The following is a 21,100-nucleotide window of genomic DNA, read 5'->3' on the forward strand; positions in this document are numbered from 1 at the left end:
TTTCCCGTGAAGCTGCTGTGGAAACACAGTACTTTATTACTGAACAGACTCCAGTCTCTAACACATTCAAATTAACACACTTCCAGAGAATTACACAAAGACCAACACATAAAAAGAAAAAGGGAAAAATGTGAATGAGGAAGAAGAATTTGTTTAATGATGTGATGCTGGATGAGAGCAAATATAATAATCACAGTTTAAAGCTGAAGACAGAAAGATCAGACTCAGGACAGAGACACACAACCTCTAAAGTAAGAATAACCTGTATGATCATTCTTTAACTAGAATTACACTTTGAGATATTAATATTGTCCAAATAATTGTGTACAGTGAATTTATGTTCCTGTTAAGATGGATTTTTAATTGTCACTGAAATCATGTTTTAAACCAAAATGAATCAGTGGATATTTAACATCTGAGTTTTTCTATATCTTTTATCTTCAGAAATGGAGCAAACTCTATATTTCATTCTTCCTCTCATTGGTGAGTTTGTTTGTGGTTTTATTTATGGTTTATAGTTTCATTAGGTTTGATCCTGTTATGAAAAGCATTAAAGCAGTGTCTCTCTTTCACAGCTCTCTGCTCCGTATCTGAATGTGTTCAGCGTCAGTATCACTTTATAAATGAGAGGAAGACCTGGACTGAAGCTCAGAGATACTGCAGAGAGAATTACACAGATCTGGCCACCGCTGACAACATGAACGACACGAACGAGCTGAAGAAGAGTGTGAATGATGGAAGTGTTCAGTATGTCTGTATTGGGCTGCAGAAGACGGGTCGTGATAAATGGCAGTGGTCTTCAGGTGAACCTGCGCTCTATCTGAACTGGGCTCCTGGACAACCAGAAGGCAGCTTTTGTGGTATGATGAAAAATGGACAATTTGAGGATTTGTCATGTACTGATGCCCAACCTTTCATCTGCAACAACAGTGAGTGCAGCTATTTAAAATCACAACACCTGTTAATTTATAGATGTACATTTAAAGATTTTCATTTTATTGTAATTTTTATTCATTTCTAAATGAATAATCTACTGTCCAAGTAAATGTTTCTGGGACTAGTCAACATTTTAGCTGCAGTGTAACAATGTCCTCTGTTTGACGATTCTCTCCATCCGACTCTTTGTGTCTGAATCCAGTTTTCTAGAGAGACGTACAGTATAAGGAAACATAATGGACAAACAGAAAGAGCTTTATAATAATCATGATGTTCCCAGATGTTACTTCATGATAAATAAGTTACATCTTTAAATAATCCTAAATATATTGTGAATATTCAATATATCACTAGCTGTAGAAGCAGCTCAAGTTGTTTCTGATGTTTCCACCGCTGCTCCTGTTCACATCCAAACCATAAAACAACATAAGAACAATGAACAAACTGATTCATCAATCCTCTTTTTTTCGTCTTCTTCTTCTTTTCTTAAAGCAAACACAGGACTTGTCTTTATCAATCAGCTGAAGAGTTGGAGAGACGCTCAGAGTTACTGCAGACAGAATCACATTGATCTGGTCAGTGTGAGAAACCAGAACGAGAATCAACAGGTTCAGAAGATCATTAGTGATAATAATTTATCTGGATCACATCTGGTGATCGGTCTGTTCAGAGACTCATGGCAGTGGTCAGATCAGAGTGACTCCTCATTCAGAGACTGGGACACTAATCAACCTGATAATCAGGGAGGTAATGAAAACTGTACAGTTGTTAATGCTCAGCGAAAATGGAACGACATCTCTTGCACCAATCAGTGTCCTTTTATGTGTCATGAAGGTGAGTAGATCCTCACAAAACACACGATCCATCATCACCTCCAGATCTCGTAAAGTTCACTCTACATTGATTCATCCCCAGTGTTTGTTCTGCATGTTGTTTTTGATCAGTCTCTCTCTAGTTTCTGCTTGTGATTTGTTTGGTTTCCAGATAAACTGATTGTGATCAGAGAGAATCTGACGTGGTCTGAAGCTCTGAGATACTGCAGACAGAATCATGTGGATCTGGTCTCAGTTCATTCAGAAGAGATTCAGCGTTGTGTGATGAACGTGGTTAAACGAGCGTCTACTGCGGAGGTGTGGTTGGGTTTACACAACTACTGCATCATGAACATGTGGCTCTGGGTGAGTGGAGAGACTGTGTGCTATCAGAACTGGGCTCCAGGGAACGGAACGAAACCGGAAAACTGCAGCCTTGAGAACAGAAAAGGAGCAGTTCAGTCTGGAGGAGATCAGCGCTGGATCAGCCTTCCTGAAACTCACAAACTCAACTTCATCTGCAGCAGATATTAAGAGCGAAGAATCTTTTCTCTCTCTCTTTCTCTGATTTTATTTTATGTTTGTTCAGAATAAATCTGCTTATTGTGCTTTAAAAGTTGCCAGAAGTCTGTTTTTAATTTCTGTATTTTAATTAATGTGCTCTTAACAGCAATGTTTAATATTTTATGTCTAAAACACCAACATAATATATGTCTGTGTTTTAAGAATCTCTCTGTATATCTGGTGTGGTCTCTTTTTTGTTTTGCACTATTCATTTATTAGAAATGACTGGTTGGATGTTGTTCTGTGAGCAGCAGCTCTTCAGAGAAATGTTCTTTGTTTCTCAGCAGAATTAAATCTGGTTATTCATAGAAAAGCAGGAATGAAGGGTTGGGTATAAAATCTTGTGTTTGATCTAAACAGGAAAGATGAAAACCATGAGATAAACACAGAACATCAGCTCAAATAAACTTATGCAGCAAATATGTTTGTCTTCTGACTCTTGACTGATTTTCCTCTGATGTCACAGTGAAATTGTAAATTACGCGTCCAGTCAAACATTTTTTGAACAGTAAGATTGTTTTATGACCAGTCAGACTGGTTAACCAGTCTCATCAAGCCTGCATTCATTTCATCCAAAGAACAGCAAAAACAGTAAGATTCTGAAATATATATATATATTCAGTATATAATACTGATATTATATATATATATATATATATATATATATATATTCAGGTTTCTTTGATGAATAGAAAGTTCAGAAGAACAGCATTTATCTGAAATAGAAACCTTATAAAATTACAGTATAAATGTCTTCATCACCACTTTTGATCAATTTAAAGCATCCTTGCTAAATAAAATGATTAATTTATATAATTAAAAAAAATTAAAAAGAAAAAATATACTGAATCCAAGGTTTTGAATGTTATAGTGTATAATGTTACAAAGGTTTTTTTTTTTGTTTTTTTGTTTTTTTTTTTTTTTTTTGTTTGTTTGTTTTTTCTGTACTTTTTTCAGGATTCTTTCAATAAATATTATCCAGATATACATATAATATATAATAATTAAGATGATGATAATAATAATAATAATAATAATAATAATAATAATAATAATAAATCAGCATATCAGTATTATTTCTGAAGTGTGACCCTAAAGACTGCACTCTTAAAAAAGATGTGTTAAAAAATTTACACAAAATATGTGTTAAACAATTCGTAACACATTTTGTGTTACTACCGAGCGGCAACCTCCTGCTTTTCTCTCGTGATGCCAACAAGGAAGTGACTTAAACTGTAATTCATCGACGGGCCGCTTGAGGCTGGCTGCAAAGGGAGTCAGTCCCATAGACTCCCCATGTTAAACTGGCCAACTTTATAGCAGAAAAAAACATGTTTACAGCCTGGTTCAAAAAATTATTTTGGTCTATATTGCTAATTTTGCCCTTCATGACAACTGTGAGGGGGGTGAATTTTTTTTTATAACTTATCCGTTTAAAACTAATCTGTCTAATCTGTTTTGCATAATTAAGGGAGTGGCCACTTGAGTGACAGGTGGATTGCCACTGCTGACACTGCCGTCAAGTTAGGTGGGCGTAGCTTCAGCAACCAGCTCCCTCCTTTTTGCCCATTTTCGATTATCCGGGGGGAGTCGCGATCTGGGAGTGACGCGCGGTGACGTGCTGCCAAGATGCACACTTTGAGCTTCAAAACTGCTCTTCAGGAGTCTATGGGGGACATCACGGACACTACGTCTATGTTTTATACAGTCTATGGTTACTACAGACACATTGTGTGTAAATATTGTGCTTAACTGTTTACACAGTGTCTGTGTTAAACACATTTAAGCAGCACATATTGAAAAAAAAATGTATATTTATTTTGCCTGTAGTCAAAGGGCGATGTTTACTGTATTTATGTAGTTTTTTTTTATTATGATGCCAATATAAAATAAGCTTTTGAGCGCGCGGGGAGAAAATACTGGATTGCGGGAATGTACATGCTGTGAGCTTCTGCGCAGTGACGTTGTTTTTCAACCGTCGCTCCGACAGCCCAGTCAGATAATGCGCTCTCTGCCTCAGGTGAGAGAAAATAATTAAAATACATTTATAATAGTAAATATTTTTCCCCATCTTGCTTAAGAATGTTAACTAAATGTCGGATAGGCCTGAAAGTTTGCGCATTTGGCGCAGTTTTTGTAAAGCTGTGTTGGCAGAATGGTTAATAATACATATTAAGCGAAATACTTAAATATGTATTGCACTTTGAACATGAACCCATTAACGTTACCGTCCTTTTACAGTTACTATGGAATGTTTCTTATCCAACAACGCGAACGTAACGTAATCGACCTTGCGCGCCATTTTGTGCTACCTGACTAACTTAGTCACGGACTATTTAAAATGTACATTTTTACTGTTATACACTGTTATTTGTTTTCTCATTGTGCGGTATATATACGGATATTTTTTTCTCCCTTTTATTTAGATGATGGATGTCGAGGAACACATTACAGCTAATCTAACAATTCTACACCGAGTGCTGGCAACTGTCTTCATAGACGGATAGGAAACATGGAGAAAACTATTCACAGTTGGAAGTGTCAGAGAACTGATAGCCTCAGCTAAAACTGAGCTATCTCAACGAGTATCTCTTGATCGAATACTGAGATTTGACACAGATTTTCAAGAATTCATTGACACTGATGTGAATGCAGGATTGCGGGAGCTTGACAAGTTTCAAATATATTATATTGAAAGCAACAACCAGGACTCATTAGAAGGAAGTGTTCAACCATTACAGGTAAACCAATGATGTCTTTCACTCTTTATATTACTAGTGGTCAAAGTAAACATTTAAATAAATAAAATGGTTTTGTCATTTCTTAGTGTCATCCAACAGATGCAACTCGGACTGGCACCACACCTAGCTTGCGGACACTGCTTGAAGAAAAAGCCCCTACAATCCTGAAATCCTACATGAAGAGACAAAGACGCTGTCTATTTCCTCAAGAAAGTTTCTTGTTAAAGCTGCTGTCAGTGACCTCGTAGAGAAACATGGATTGTGAGGATATGTGGTTGTTTAGCAGATGTAAGGTGTATTTGTTTGCAAATTAAATTAAATAACAATATATTTAAATAAGTTATACATTTAAATAAATTATAATTTTAATAAAACATTTATAAATAATTCTGTTAATTCAATAAATAAATGTAACAGTCTAAAGTAACAGTGACAAAAAATTTTTTTTTTTTTTTTTTTTTTTTTTTTATGTTTAATTTTTTTTTTTTTTTTTTGATTTCTGCAACTGTATCCTTTTATTGATTTTTTTTTTTTTTTCCAGCTATCCATCTGGTGCAGAAAAGCTAGCACTAGCAAAGGAGATTGTGTCATTGTTCCCCTCGTTAAGGATTCAAGTGCCCTTTGGTGAAAATGAGGGACACGTAAGGATGTTTTTACATTATAAAATGAATTACTTAGCAATGTGTATAACCTGCTCAAGTATACTTGACTCCAGCTTAGTTCTATTTTTGCATTACTCATGTCAGGAGCAGTTTTTTGATGGACCATCACACAGTGGATTTATAGAAATGAGACTACGGAACATCAGACGGAAGCTTCAGCAGAGCCAGCGGATGTACAGTTTGAAACGTCATCATTGCACACAGCAACCTTCTTTGTCAAGTCCAGATGAAACTGTGCCAAGTGAGTGGTTGACCCTGATAAAGAGGATGCGACCGTCACCAGAGAATTCATCATCAATAAAGACTGATTTCTTGACATGCCAGCCTTGGTAATAGACATGCTCAACGAAGAGAGAACTTTACACATACTTGTATTTCATAATTGTAGTATAAATATTGCTTTGTTTCTGTTTCTGTTTTTTTTTTTTTTTGTTTTTTTTGCATTGAAGATGGACATCAAATTTTCCAAGCTCACAGATGGAAAAGAAGACTTGTTCATCCGGAAATGGGCAGGGACCATAATTCCAAAGCTCAAGGAAATAGCATCCTTAGAGAATAAAAAAAAAAAAAAAAAAGTGACGTGACATTCAGCCAAGTATGGTGACCCATACTCAGAATTCGTGCTCTGCATTTAACCCATCCGAAGTGCACACACACAGAGCAGTGAACACACACACACACTGTGAACACACACCCGGAGCAGTGGGCAGCCATTTTATGCTGCGGCCCCCGGGGAGCAGTTGGGGGTTGGGTGCCTTGCTCAAGGGGACCTAAGTCATGGTATTGAAGGTGTGGAGAGAACTGTACATGCACTCCCCCCACCCACAATTCCTGCCGGCCCGAGACTCGAACTCACAACCCTTCGATTGGGAGTCCGACTCTCTAACCATTAGGCCACGACTTCCCCATGACATCAGACACTTGCTGGAGAAAGCTGACAATCAGCATGAAGGTATGATTTTCTGCCTCACTGTCTGTTTCATGTGCACACATTTCTAAACATAGTTTAAAATGAGAAAAATAAATGTGAATTTTAAAATTCAATTCATGATAATGTAATCATTTCAAATAAATTTTGTTTTTAAATTCTTCTTTTGCATGTGACCTGCATCTTCACTTCATCAAGATGAGCTGTGTTACACTATGCTGAAGATCCTCATTCATTTTCTTCCACCCACGGCATCTGGGAGAAGTGTTGCTGGCAGTAAATGCTGTGTGAACTCTGCAGTCTCATACCTGTTGGAGCAAGTGCCGGGATGCTTTTTACTGTGTTAGCTTGCGATTTAAAACAAAATTGTTTCTCATGCAGCAACATTTTGTTTGATGCTTTTCATTGTTTCATTTCTGTAGGCTGGTACCAACGTGACCTCCTTGCTCAGTGAATCCATGAAAGGGTCCCTGAAGTCAGCTCAGCCGCAGCTGGTTTCCATCGGTTCTCTAGGACATGGAGCCCAGTACGTAATTGTGGCAAAGAATGATTCTTTTGCCCTTCCACTTGATGTTGAAAGCCTGACCTGTGAACATCAAATTCTTCTGGCTGTGCAATCTTCAGTATCCATGCCAACTGTCCTCTGTTTTTTATTCTTCTGGCTGTTCAAATGTCTGAAACAGAACAAGTTCCTCGGAGCAGTTTAAGCCTAAAAGACTGTGCTGCTGCTTTTGCTGCCTGCATGTATGCCTCTGCTAATGTAACTTACACTGATGTTCAAAAAAAAATATAACCTGCACAAAAGAAGTCATTGATCGTGCCTTAGGTCACTTGCAAGAAAAGACTAATACTTTACTAAAGAACTTGGCAGTTCCGGTAGATAGTACTGAAGTTCAAACACTTATGAAAGATTTTGAGAGTACTAGAAACATGTTTAGTGACATAGATACACCATTTAAACTAAGTAATTTTCTGACAATTTTTCCTTTGAGAAGCCAGCAGAAGTGTTTCTTGGTCACAGATTAGATAGTGTTAGAAGGAATGGGGAAGAAGCCAGGTGTTAGTGCCTGTCACATGTCAGTACATCTCAATAATTAACACAATTACATTTCTATTTAGCTGTGACAAAATGCAAAATATGTGTGTTTTATGCAGTCTTGTGGTGGACATGGAAAAAATGCATGATTATTTGTGATGGTGCTCATTAATCTAAACATCCTCTTTACCGAAACCATTCCAATGCATTACAAATTCAGTTATACTTCGATGTTTTTGAAACAACAAATCCTCTTGGATCTAAAACAAAGATTCATAAAATTGAGGCCCTTTACTTTGCGTTACGAAATGTGCCTTCGGAGAACAATTCTGTACTTTCCAATATTCATTTATGTCTTTTATTTAATTCTGTTTATAAAGACATCTATGGTTTTGAAAGAATTCTAGAACCACTTTAACAGACTTGAAAGAAATTGAGCAGAATGGTATAGGGGTCAAAATACTTGACAAATATCAATTACTTTATGGAACGCTTTGTTTGTTGACAGCAGACAATCTTGCTTGTCACTCTCTCTGTGGCTATGTGGAAAGTTTTTCTCTGCAAACAGATTTTTGTCAATTTTGTGTTAATTGACAAATCAAGTTCTCAGTATATGTTTTTTTTTTGATGAAAATAACACCGAGAGACGTACAAGGGGAAAACTATGCACACAATGTACAACATGTACAACTCAATGATGCAAGTGCAACTGGTGCCAAGCATAACTCATGCCTAAATAGCCTACAGTATTTTCATGTCACTGAGAATATTGGAGTGGACATTATGCATGATGTGCTAGAAGGAGTCGCACCTCTTGAGGTCAAATCGATGCTGCAGCATTTCATTTATGAGGAGAAATGTTTTTCTCTGGATCTATTAAATGAAAGAATAGGAGCGTTTGACTATGGCTATGGAAATCAAAAAAATAAACCTAGTGTAATTGTCAATCTGAGGACATCTGAAAATGCTATTAAGCAGACTGCATCACAGATGTGGTGTTTACTACTGGTCTTGCCTTTTGTCTGTTAGGCGATTTAATTGATCCAAAAAGCCCACATCGGCATCTTTTTCCTATTGTTGCGGGATATATGTGACATAATTTGTGCACCTGTTGTGTCAAAAGGGTTTGCTGCTTATCTTAAACAACTAATAAAAGATCACCATACACAATTCAAGTCTCTTTATCCTGATAAGAATCTAATTCCTAAACATCATTACATGACACATTTAACCCGAGTATGAGTTTTGGTCGGGGATGGATAGAGAGCCCGTGGATAATCCAAATACCTCCTTTAAATGAGAGGTGAAGACATCAAAGGGATGGCCATGGGACTGGCTGAGGCAGACAAAGGGGTGGTGACCGGAAATAGAGAGGCTGTCAATGCCATTGACCAGCTCTTCCAGAGCGTCCACAGATGCAGACTGTCGAGGATCCATCTCCGGTGGTTGAATGTTGGTCTGGTGTTGTATCAGCAATGACACAAGGGAGGCACAGGTAAGTGAAATAAAGAAGCAGGTTTATTGATCATATAGGCAGGAATAATCAAGGAAACAGCTTGAAGGTGAGTTATCCAGGAACAGAATAGGTTCAGGGTTTTTAGCTGTGTGATGATGGGAGTCCTTGAGCAACATTATCTTTACCAAAGTAAATAGTCTGTGGTTTCATTATAGGAAGTCGTTTTTGTTTGCATTGCTCAGAGTTTATCTAGAATGACCAGGTTAAAAAGTAACTTTACAGGATTGTTTTATATATTAATAAAAATACAGGCTTACGGATTCCTGCTTGAGATTTGATCCAGGACAATCGCATGAATAGAATGACTCCCAAGATGTTCAACATACAGCGAATCTGAAAGACAGAAACAGAGCATGTATGCATGTGCACGTTTTTCCATTTGCATGCACCAATCATGTGAACGTTCCCGGTTTCTCACCATGCCCGCAGTGATCAATCCAAAGCGCACTGGCTTAGCGGTCTTTCTTTGTTCTGTTTTCCTCTGTGTAGCACAGAAACGCTTCCCCTGCCAGAGTCGCCCGTGTTACTGCCGGATTCTGCATCCTAAACAATATTCACAATTTAATCCTAAACCATATTCACAATTTAAATTCATACAGAGTCATTCAAAAACAGCGTACCATCATCTTGCTGTACCAAACTGTAGCGTAAGGACTGTTATCAGTCTTTAGACTTTAAATTTTGCCCCTCATACTTTATTGTATTTATATAGCATTTATTATAGCTATATTTGAATTGGGTGATTTCTTCTATAAGCTCCTGAGTCCTAACCCTAAATATTAACCGTTGGTATCCATCTGGATTTTTTAACCACATTTGTTTTATTAGGCTATATTAGGTTAATATTCTGGTTATAGGCCTACACTAAGATTTCCTGGAAGAAGTACCCCATTGGTCAGCGCAGAAGTAAACTGTATTCTGTTCACATAGGCTATGCCAAATATATTATGTAGCCTATTCTGTTCAACTAGAAATAACTAAGAATAACAAAGTGGAAACTGTTTGCATGGTAAATGAATGTGTTCATGAAAACAGTAATAAACTAAAACAATGTATGTTAACAAATACCAGTTCGCAACATTTAGCAGCATAATTAACCACTTATTTTCACAGCTAAATAAACTGAAAAATTTACAAAACACTAGAAGCTTCGCAAAAAAAAAAAAAAAAAAAAAAAATAATATATATATATATATATATATATATATATATATATATATAATATATATATATATATATATATATATAAAATAAAAAAAAAATGAATAGGGCCTAATTTTCTGTCTTGTATTTGCACCTGTTTTGTTTTAGACTTGAATCAGCTCTCTTTGTAGGTTACTGGCTAGATGGCGCTGTCAAAAGGGTCTTAGAAATGCGGTCCTACAACTGCAAACTCTCTGGTACTTCAGGGCTATTTTTTTTTTTAACAGCACATGACCCATATCAGCAGCCTTGCACAGAGTCTCCAGCGATGGCCTGCTGCGTCAGATGCAGCCCGTGGCGGTAGTGTTGCCGTAAAACTAGAGATGCGGCATGGCGTCCATGGTGCTGTATATGGAGGGACGTCTGGTGTCTGCCTTGAGTTCATTACTTCTGACGACCTCTGATAGCTGTCCTACTACCAGTGCTGGAAGAGGAGTAATGTGGTGGAGCCTCTTCACTCACTGAAAAGCAACCTGGGGACAAGCTCTCTGTGCCCTCCAGCCTGCGTTTTGGAGAAGCGGTGACTCATTAGTACACCCGAAAACTTATAGGCTACGTTCCCACTGCAGGGCTTAATGCTCAAATTCCGATTTTTTTTGTCGAAAAAATTCAATTTTTTTGCAAGGCCGTTCACATTTTCAACTAAATGCGACCTTTTGTGATCTCCTGTGTGTGAAACGTGAAATGACCCAGAAGTGACCCACATGCGCAGAAGAGTACTCAACGGCCAACGACGTCACTCGTTGTTTGCGGAAGTAGCTAACGCTAAACATGGATGTCAACAACAGTGTAGGCAACAGCGGAGCTCTTTTTGCAATATTAAAGTTATTTTCCCAACGGAGCCAGCACAATTACAATCTTCTCGTTTTAAGAAGAAATTAAAAAGAAGGAGGAGAGCAAGGTTTTTGGCCATGGCGTTTTGTGGAGCAGTGTTAGCAACGTCGGTACAGAGAAAACGTGTGGGTGCAGAATCGCAGCCAGGAGTGGTGAGATACTGATGTGAGTGGCTTCTTTCTTCTCGTTCCCGCCCTTCCGCCTACTTCAACGCAGAATTATGACGTTTGTAGCGTATCAATGACGTACGGGTCGGATACATGTGGCCTGGCCGTTCAGAACGGAGGTCGCATATTTCAAAAGATCGGATACGTATCGGATTCAGGACCACATATCCAAGTGGCCTGGGTCCACATTTGAAAAAGATCGGATCTGTGTCGTTCAGACTGTCATGAAAAGATCAGATACAGGTCGCATAGGGGCAAAAAAAATCGGAATTGGGTCGTTTCAGCCTGTAGTGTGTACGTAGCATTGTTCAGACTGTCATGAAAAGATCAGATACAGGTCGCATAGGGGCAAAAAAAATCGTGGTTAATGTTTTTTTTTTTTTTAAGAAATAAACAAATAAACACAAACATACATTTATATTATCTTTATTTTATATAGCCTATATTAATGTTTACCAAATTATATTATTTATTTTATTTATTTGAATTTTTTTTATTTTATATAATTTACCCAAAATCAACAGAATGAAGAAAGAAAGAAAGAAAGAAAGAAAGAAAGAAAGAAAGAAAGACCATAATATAGATTTCTGCACCACTTCCAATCTAATTCTACTGCTTTAATCGAAAACTTGTGACATTGATATGTGAACTCCTGTGCTGTTGTAAATTCACAGGCCACTATCCATATCACAACGAGCACATTCACCTGAATACTAATTACCCGCACCTGTTCACCATCAGCAACCTCGTCACAGAACCAGTATAAAAACACTCACCACAACCTCAGTTTCAGCGTCCATAATGGAAAGAAAAAGAAAAATGTGCCATGGTGGTCTGAAGAGTGCTCATTGGCAGTGAAAGAGAGGAATAAGGAATTCCGGGTTTTAAAAGAGTAATGACTCAAGATACCGTAATAGAATATCAGAAAAAAAGGGCTACTGCAAGGAAGGTAATTAAAAGTGCAAAGAGAAAAGGCTTGGCAGGAATTCTGTAATACAATTGGGAGAGAAACTGGAATGAATGTGGTTTGGAGAATGATTAGGAAAATGAATGGTGTTAATAGTTGTAAGAAGATTCCTGTAATTGAAGAGGCCATAACAAATAAAAAAAAGTGGCCATAACAAATAAAGAGAAGACAGAAGTTCTAGCTAAAACTTTTTCTAAAGTCCATAGTATTGAAAATTTAAGTGAAAAATTTTTGAATAGAAGACAGGAGTTAAGCAGAGTATATGAGAATGTTCATGTGAAAAAGCAAGGAGCTGAAAATAGTATGGATGAGGATTTTAATGCTTTTGAGTTAAAAATAGCTATTAACAACTCAAAAAATTCAACTGTTTTGAAAGACTTTGTTATTTTGCTCCTGTTAAAAAAATTTACCAGAGGTAGCAATTAAAACAATGTTGGATTTATATAATCATATATGGAATGAAGGTTATTTACCCAAAGATTGGAAAAGTGCAATAGTAATACCAGTAGTGAAACCAGGTAAGGATGCAACAAAATCTAATAGCTACAGGCCAATCGCCTCTTACATCTACGTTATGCAAAGGAATGGAGAAAATGTTAGTAAGAAGGTTAAATTATTTTCTGGAAAAGAAAGAAATATTAACACCAGTTCAGTGTGGTTTTAGGAAAAAAAAGAACAACAATGGATGCTCTTTTATTGTTTGAAAATGAGGTTAGGAAGGCACTAATAATGGAGTTTCTTGTTGCAGTTTTCTTTGATATTGAAAAAGCGTATGACACTCTTTGGAGGGAAGGACTGTTAATTAAGTTAGAATTGGTGTAGGAGGGAGAATGTATAACTGGATATTAGATTTTTTATTTGAATGTACATTTCAGGTAAGAATAGGTGAAGAAACATAAGCATCATATGATATCCTGAATGGCACCCCACACAAGGAAGCGTGATTAGCCCAATTTTATTTAATTTAATGATCAATGATATATTTTGAAAAAGTTAAACCAAGCATTGGGAAGGCGTTGTATGCGGACGATGGTGCTATATGGAAAAGAGGTAGGAATATAGGAAATGTAATTAAAGGAGTACAAGAAACTATAAATGAAGTTGAAAGATGGGTCAGTAGACTGGGGAATGAAGTTTTCAGTATCAAAAACTCAATACATATGGTTTTCTCAAGGACAAAAAAGAAAATTGAACAGATTACATTGAAGTTATATGATCAACTGTTAGAAAGAGTGATAGAGTTTAAGTATCTTGGTTTAATCTTTGATGAGAAGATGACTTTGGAAACAACATATTAAGAAAATTGAAAATAAATGCAAAAGAGTAATAAATTGTATGACCTCAATAACTAAATATTAATGGGGGAGCAAGGAAAAGTGCAATGTTATGTATATATCAAGCCCTAGTACGTTCTAGCATAGATTACGGATGTGCAGTGTATGGTGATGCAGCTAAATCTCAGTTAAAGAAACTGGAGAACATACAATCTAGAGCGCTTAGAATCTGCTGTGGAGCTATAAGATCAACTCCTCTAGATGCTGTCAGGGTTGAGATGGCGGGAAATGCCATTAGATCTGAGAAGAGAAAATCTTGCAATGATGTATTGGGCTAACTTAAAAGGTGGTAAGAAGAATCATTGTACACGCGTAATATTAAATGACTGTTGGGAATACAAAAAGAATGGAGGAAATAGCTTTGGCTGGAAATATGGACAGTGGGTCAAGGATTATGGTATAGAGGATGAAGCAATTTGTCCTAACTTGCCATTAAGTGGTGTGGCAGTGTGGAATATTACTGAACCTGTTGTTGAAATGAGATTATTGGGGCTCGGGAAAAAGCAGAAGAAATATGCAGTAATAGTTATAGAGTTAATGTTTTTATGAGAGAAAACTTTAATTCTTTTGTGCAGATTTACACAGATGGATCTAAGGATCCAATTGAGCAAAAAGTGGGCATAGGAGTGTATATTCCAAATTTTAAGTAAACAATAAGCTTGAGGCTAAGTAACAAACTGTCTGTGTACTCTACTGAGCTAACTGCAATTATAGTAGGACTACAATGGGTTGAACAGGTTAGGCCAAACAGGATATTAATTTGCTCAGATTCTTCATCAGCTCTTAAAAGTATAAAGTCTACAAAAAGTGATAGAGAAAATCTGTTAGTGGAAATTTATACTTTATTGTACAGATTGAAAATGGAAGGTATAATTGTATATTTTTGTTGGGTGCCAGCACATATCGGGATAATAGGGAATGAAATAGCTGATAAGTTAGCAAAAGAGGCATTAAAGAAAAACATGGTGGAAGTTAAAGTCCCTTTGGGTAGAAGTGAAATAAAATCTGAGATTAGTAGGAAATTAATACAAGAATGGCAAACAAAGATGGGAAAATAGCAGAACAGGTAGGCGGTTTTTATAGTATTGAGAAATCAGTAGGGAAAAAAGTACAGTTTTTTGGAAGATATAGAAAGAAGAAGTAATGATATCTAGATTAAGAATGGGACATACAGGATTAAATTCAACATTAGCATTAATGGGGAAGCATGAAAGTGGGATGTGTAATAAGTGTAATATTTTTTTTAGAAACAGTTGAGCATGTGCTTTTTAATTGTGGTAAATATGATAGTCAGCATGACAGTCTTTTTAATAGTATTAAAAATAGGCCAGTTAGCGTTGTGGATCTTCTGGGAAAGGGTTTAAGTGACAATCAGATATATAGGGCTGTTTTAACCTTTTTGGAGGTTACAGGTTTATGCTACAGGATATAGAAATATAGGGTCTGAGGTTGAGATGTGTGGTGCCTCTGCCTGTCTTAAAGGCTGAGGAGCCCAGTGTGGAAGTTGGAGGAGCTGAACACGCAGCGTCAGCTGAAGCCTGGGCTCTGATCCTTTGGGGTGGGTGGGGTATCCACCTCCCTTCAATTTTTTGAAAACAATACAGATTTATCACCCAGGTGGATAAAATATTCAGTAGGTTGCGGTAATGCTCCTATGGAGTGAACGGCCAAACAACTAAAAGAAGAAGAAGAATCAGTAGGTGGCGGTAATGCTCCTATGGAGTGAACGGTTTTAAAAGAAAGTTATCTAATATAGGGTTATATATGTATGGGTCTCCATTGGAGAAGGTAAAGGTTTTTAAATTTTTGGGTATTTGGTTTGAAAGAGCATATGACTTGGGCCGTGCATGTAGGTAAAATTGTGTTGAAGTGTGAAAAGGTTTTGAATGTGATGAGAATTCTGGCTGGGTGTGGGTGGGGGGCTAATAGGGAGACAATGTTGCTAATTTTTCAGGCCATGATCAGATCTGCTCTTGATTATGGGTGCTTTGTGTATGGATCTGCTTGCAAAACTGTTCTGGCTAGGTTGGATGTGGTGCAGGCAAGAGCTTTGAGGCTTTGTTGTGGGGCCCTTCAGATCCACCCCAGTACCTGGCCTGCTCATTGAAATGGGAGAAAATGCCCTTATGGTTAAGACGCATTAAGTTAGGGTTACAGTACTGGGTTAAACTTAGTGGGTGTAATCATATCTTCCCAGCTAGGTGTTTGTTGCAAGAGGATGCTGGAAATAATAGATACAATAATTTTTTTTGTCATAATAAATAATTGTGAATGGGTTAAAAATGCCTATTCATATACAGCTATGATTCAAATGATTCGTGGGCAGGGAAGATGAGCATGGATCAGGGAGATATCGTAGAACACAAGTTGGTTCAGGAAAAAGATAAAATTGGAGGTGTCACCAAAAATAGAGGAATATCTTAATTCATTATAGTGGAAGTACTATGATTGTTTTTTACAGATGGGTCTAGAGATCCAGTTAGTGGGAACGCTGTTTTGGGGGTATATGTGGAACAGCTAGGGTTGGAAATTGGTAGACGTATTTTTAAATGGAAAGTTTCTGTTCTCACTGCCGAATTAATGGCAATTTTATGGGCTCTGGATTGAGGAAGGAAAACCTAGGGAAGTCATTATTTGCTCTGATTCTGTAGCTGCTCTAGAAAATTGTAAAAGTAGGAAAATCAAAAGCTCGTCCTGACATTGTAAATGATATTTTGATTGTGTTGTTTAGAGTTAGATTTGTCTGCAACATCAGGTTTTGCTGGGTTCCCGGACATGCTGGAGTGAGGGGGATAATGAGCGGGTGGATAAAACTGCAAAGGAGGGCTTAGGAAGAGAAGTAGATGTCCATGTATTATTAGGGAGAGTGGAACTGAGGGAACGAATTAAAGAGGGCTTAATAAATGAATGGCAGAGGGGGTGGGAAAAGGAAATTAGGGGTAGACACTACTTTTCAATACAACCTATAGTTAATAAAAGATGTTCATGTATCATTTTGCCCCGCCATGGACTCAGTTATAATGTGTAGACTGAGGTTGGGGGCACTGTGCGTTAAATTATTCTTTGTGGATTGTGTGAATGTGGGAGTCTTGAGACGGTAGGGCATGTTTTCCTAAAATGCAGAAAGTATAGGGCAGAAAAAGAAATATATTATTTTTTTTTAAACTGGCAGGACTTGGAGTTAAGGTTTTTACTCTTTTATCTTTGTTTGGTCACAGTGATGAGCATAAAACTGATCTCCAAGGCAGTTCTTCAGTTCTTGCATGATGAGGACTGTATGTAAGAATTTAGTTTAAATTTTGACCTGTGGAGGGCAGTAATACGCTCAGCGGCGTCTACACTGCCGGAATTCTACAAGAAGTTCAGGGTCCAGCCTCCAAGAGGAACGTACCATCGAATGGTTGTTGCAAGAGCTTCCGAAGCACTTGTCTCAAGATCATCCGAAACTACGTAGATTTTAAGATTTAAAGTATGTTTAATTTTTAAAATTTATCTATGTTTCATTATTACTGTCTAGTGGTCTTAATAAAATTGAACACTAACCTCTGTGTCATTATTCCACTGTCTCCAAAATTCCTGAGCACTATGCTTACACCCCGCACTGAGTGATCTGCACCGAACCTGCACCTGAAAACATTGCATACCCACCTTGCCTTCACATTATTGTAAATAAAGCACTGTGTTTGGATTCACTCACATCTGGCTCTTGTCTATGTCCTGACAAGTCCTTGTTCCGACATTTTTTTTTTTTTTTTTTTTTTTTTTTTTACTTTTATCTGTTTGCAAATTTTATATATATATATATATATATATATATATATATATATATATATATATATATATATATATATAATATATATATATATATATATAAAATATAATTTTTTATTATTCACACTCTTAATCATTTAAAAAAAAAAAACATGTTCATAATGTTTTTGGTCTCTCACATTATGAATCACATAAATGGTAACCTATATTTTTCATTAAAAATGGTATAATTCCACAATGTCACATTAAATATACCCAGCCAGCATTTCAACATTGATTCACTGGTGAATCAACATCAGGTACCATGGCTGAATCAAAGTTGAATCATTTCGGTTTTGCAAATGTATCAAAAAAAATATCAACGTTGATATTGTGACGTTGTTTCACTGTCTTACCTTCAGCATGGGTGAATTACCTCTTACCTCTTTCACTGTTGAGAGTGTGGAGCTGGAATTCACACTCAGCTTCTGTGAAAAGTTAAGTCTGTCTGCTTTGATTTTACTGGCTCATTCTGACAAGTGAGGAAGACTATCCTAAAAAAACTACCTTTATTTAACCAGGAAAAGACTCATGGAGATTATAATAATATGTTAATTCAAAAATAATGTTTTTTTTTTTTTTTTTTTTTTTTTTTTTTTTTTTTTTTTTTTTTTTTTTTTCCAGGTGCCAAGATAGGCAGCCAAGTTTGCATACACAAATGAACAACATAGTAATAACTTACATTACAAAACCAACATATAACCAGTTAAAACATTACACACCATTAAGCTGCTCTCTAAGTTAAAGACTTAAAATAATTATAAGGCTCCTTTTGGAGAAGATTCCAGTCTGAAGTGGTGGCTTATTTAAAAGAGGTTTTACAGAGCTCCGTTCTGACAAGGGGCACACAAAGATTATAATTTGTTTGATAAGTAATGAATCATTCCCAAATTAAGTCCTTTGTATGAGATAACAGATAAAATGGCAAATGACCCCAAAATTGCCTTAATAATATATCAAAAGATGCCAATGCATTTTTCTCCAAATGCTCAAAGAAGACCATGATGCAACCCTTTTATATAATTCACAATTGATGAGTTGAAAATTTACAGTACAATCAGTTATGAATCTCAGAGCACTATGGTACAAAGCATCTCCAAGGAGGAGAGAAGGTAAGAGGGACATACTGGTAAACTACATCCCTCTAATCAAGAACCGGTATAAAAAACATAATGGACACTATTTTATTTTTTTTCGCACACAGAATGAAAAACATGAATTATTTCTAAAATTAACCCCCAACTTCCTCTTTATTTTATATATACTTGTTGTCAATAGTAATACCCAGATATCTGTACTCTGACACTGAGGTAATTTGGCTCCCCTGAGAAGTTCGAAGAGTTCTCTGAAGAAGTTCTTGAATTTGAAAATAGCATGCATTTTGTAACTTTTAATCTTTTAACTAAATGTTTTGACATTCTACACAACAAACTAAGCAGCTCAAGCGAAGCCATGTCCATTTAAACAGAAATGCCTTTCCTCCTGCTGCTATCACAGGTTGTGTCATCCTCTGGACGCTGCTCTCTGCGGTCACGCCGCGGCCGTGTTGAACGGAGAGATGTTTTGTTTCTGGAGGGTGTGACTCTCGTCTGCGCTGCTGTCCCGTGTCTGTGGATCTACGACCCGGTGCACGGCTGCTCAGAACGATCACCCATGACAGCAGGAGCGGGACGGGCAGGTCACGTGATGCTGGTTTCAGGACAGCGATTGGTCGTGGTCGGGGGGTTGCAGCCAGTGTGGGCGGGGTTTGGAGACCAGCTGCAGTGTGAGTCGTATGATCGGATTTCACGACTCCTGGACGTCTTTCCCCGTGCTTGCCCCGACCGCAACCTCTCACCCCGCGGCGGCCGCTCTTGACGGATATGGGGTTATTTCCCTGTCAAATGTCGAGAGCGCATTATTGTAGCTGCTCGCGCGCGCGAAAATAATATAATGTGCGGTAGCGTGAATTCATCGGGAACTGGGGTGCGCGCTTTCAGATACACGTTGCTCTGGTAAGAATTTTCTCTGGGCTCGCTCAGAGAGTATGCCTGCACTTAAAACGTGTTCAGTGCAATCGCGAATCTCTCTTGTAAGAATTTTCTCAGCATGTATGTGCTTAGACTGTGTCCCGTGCGTTTCGCGCATGGGCCAAGTACTCTTCTCTTCGATTTCTTTTCTCTTTGCTCTTGGCATAAACGATGTCAAAAACGGCAACAACCAATCAGAAAATAGGCTTCAACGACTGACCAATTAAAACGCTACATCGTACATGGAATCTTATTGGTTGATATTGAACCACACATGGAACACATGGAAGAAGTTCACTGAAGTTCAATCAAGACGAGCCGAGGAGGTGGGGCGGTTGATTGAGTGCCTGGATTGTGACTGAAGCAAAGGAAGGAAGTGACGGTAGTACCGGAAGTGATCCGGAGATGGAGGAAGAGTGTAGCGGTAGGAGTTCAGGAGCAAATTTGATTGGAGTAAAATTGTTAATTGTAAAAGAAAGAAAACCTGTAGAACCAAGAATCGGGAACTGACAGTGAAAAAAGGGACTGTATGCCGGTAAGTGTATGAGTTTTAGGATGAAGTTTATTGATTACTTAGAGTAAAATCCTACTGGCATTTTAACTGTGGTTTTACCAAATTGCGTTACTCTCAGACCCCCGGTGCATACAGATAACACTAACAGTAGAGCCTTAAAAATCTAGATCAAATATAAAATATAAGATAAAACTATACAATAAGGAAATGTAAAAAAGACATAATAGAAAAAATAAAATAAAAATAAGGTTAAATAAAAGCAGCGCAAGGCACATGGCAGATAGAGTTCAGTGGTGCCTGAGGCAGAAGAGGGACGGGGGGGAAGTTCGGGGAGCGAGTTCAGCTTCCTGACAGCCTGATGGATGAAGCTGTCCTTCAGTCTGCTGGTCCTGGCCTGGAGACTTCGCAGTCTCCTCCCTGATGGCAGCAGACTGAAGAAGCTGTGGGTGACAGGTGAGTGGGATCACCTGCAATGCAGAGGGCTTTTCGAGTGAGACGGGTTCCATAAATGTCCTGGGAGGGAGGGGAGAGAGACACCAATGATCTTCTCAGCTGCTCTCACTATGCGTTGCAGAGTCTTCCGGCAGGACGCGTTGCAGGCGCCATACCACACAGTGATGCAGCTGGTCAGAATGCTCTCGATGGTGCCTCTGTAGAAGGTGTACATGATGGGGGGTGGGGCTCTGGCTCTCCTCAGTTTGCGGAGGAAGTAGAGACGCTGCTGTGATTTCTTGGCCAGTGCTGCGGTGTTGTCGGTCCAGGAGAGGTCCTCTGTGATGTGCACACCCATTAACTTGGTGCTGCTCACTCTCTCCACAGTCGCACCGTTGGATGGTCAGAGGAACATGCTGAGTGTGCACTCTCCTGAAGTCAAAAACAATCTTCCTTGTCTGCTCCACGTTCAGAGAGAGATGTTGTCACTGCAACACCCGGCCAGGCGCTTCACCGCGATCCTGTTAGTTAGTCTCATCTCTGTTGTAAGGAGACCCACACAGTCGTGTCATCCGCAAACCTATGAAGAGATTGGAGTTGTGTGACGGTGTTGTAAGGAAACAGGTCAATTTTAT

At 38.0% G+C, this 21,100-nt stretch overlaps 2 protein-coding genes and 1 long non-coding RNA gene across 6 annotated transcripts in view; all 3 read left to right on the forward strand.

Moving 5' to 3' along the window:
- LOC109044943 (kelch-like protein 33) overlaps window positions 1-21,100 on the forward strand; it is a 74,849-nt gene that overhangs the window by 33,357 nt on the left and 20,392 nt on the right. Inside the window, exon 8 of one of the 4 annotated variants that reach the window (XM_042726746.1) lies at window positions 19,008-19,274. The exons of 2 other annotated variants lie outside the window; for them this stretch is intronic. In XM_042726746.1, the coding sequence (XP_042582680.1) occupies window positions 19,008-19,092 (85 nt within the window). In that variant the 3' untranslated portion in view covers window positions 19,093-19,274. Of the gene's footprint in view, window positions 1-19,007; window positions 19,275-21,100 lie in introns of those variants that run through there. One more of the 4 variants, XM_042726747.1, reaches the window with a different exon arrangement.
- LOC122137801 (macrophage mannose receptor 1-like) lies at window positions 447-2,285 on the forward strand. The gene is made up of 4 exons (XM_042726789.1): window positions 447-483; window positions 576-929; window positions 1,429-1,770; window positions 1,921-2,285. The coding sequence occupies exons 1-4, from the start codon at window positions 447-449 to the stop codon at window positions 2,280-2,282; spliced, it is 1,095 nt and encodes a 364-aa protein (XP_042582723.1). The 3' UTR covers window positions 2,283-2,285.
- Window positions 5,231-6,012, forward strand: LOC122137818. Its single transcript, XR_006155088.1, has 3 exons — window positions 5,231-5,314; window positions 5,595-5,694; window positions 5,800-6,012. It is a non-coding gene; the product is annotated as an uncharacterized LOC122137818 (long non-coding RNA).

The sequence above is a fragment of the Cyprinus carpio genome, chromosome B7, assembly GCF_018340385.1.
Source record: "Cyprinus carpio isolate SPL01 chromosome B7, ASM1834038v1, whole genome shotgun sequence".
Taxonomy (NCBI): domain Eukaryota; kingdom Metazoa; phylum Chordata; class Actinopteri; order Cypriniformes; family Cyprinidae; genus Cyprinus; species Cyprinus carpio.

Bases quoted from the DNA above. Each gene is read 5' to 3' on its own strand.
- LOC122137801 (XM_042726789.1), top strand. From the start codon at position 447: ATGGAGCAAACTCTATATTTCATTCTTCCTCTCATTG. The intron at 484-575 runs GTGAGTTTGTTT...TCTCTTTCACAG, and splicing joins TTTCATTCTTCCTCTCATTG to CTCTCTGCTCCGTATCTGAA. The intron at 930-1,428 runs GTGAGTGCAGCT...CTTTTCTTAAAG, and splicing joins ACCTTTCATCTGCAACAACA to CAAACACAGGACTTGTCTTT.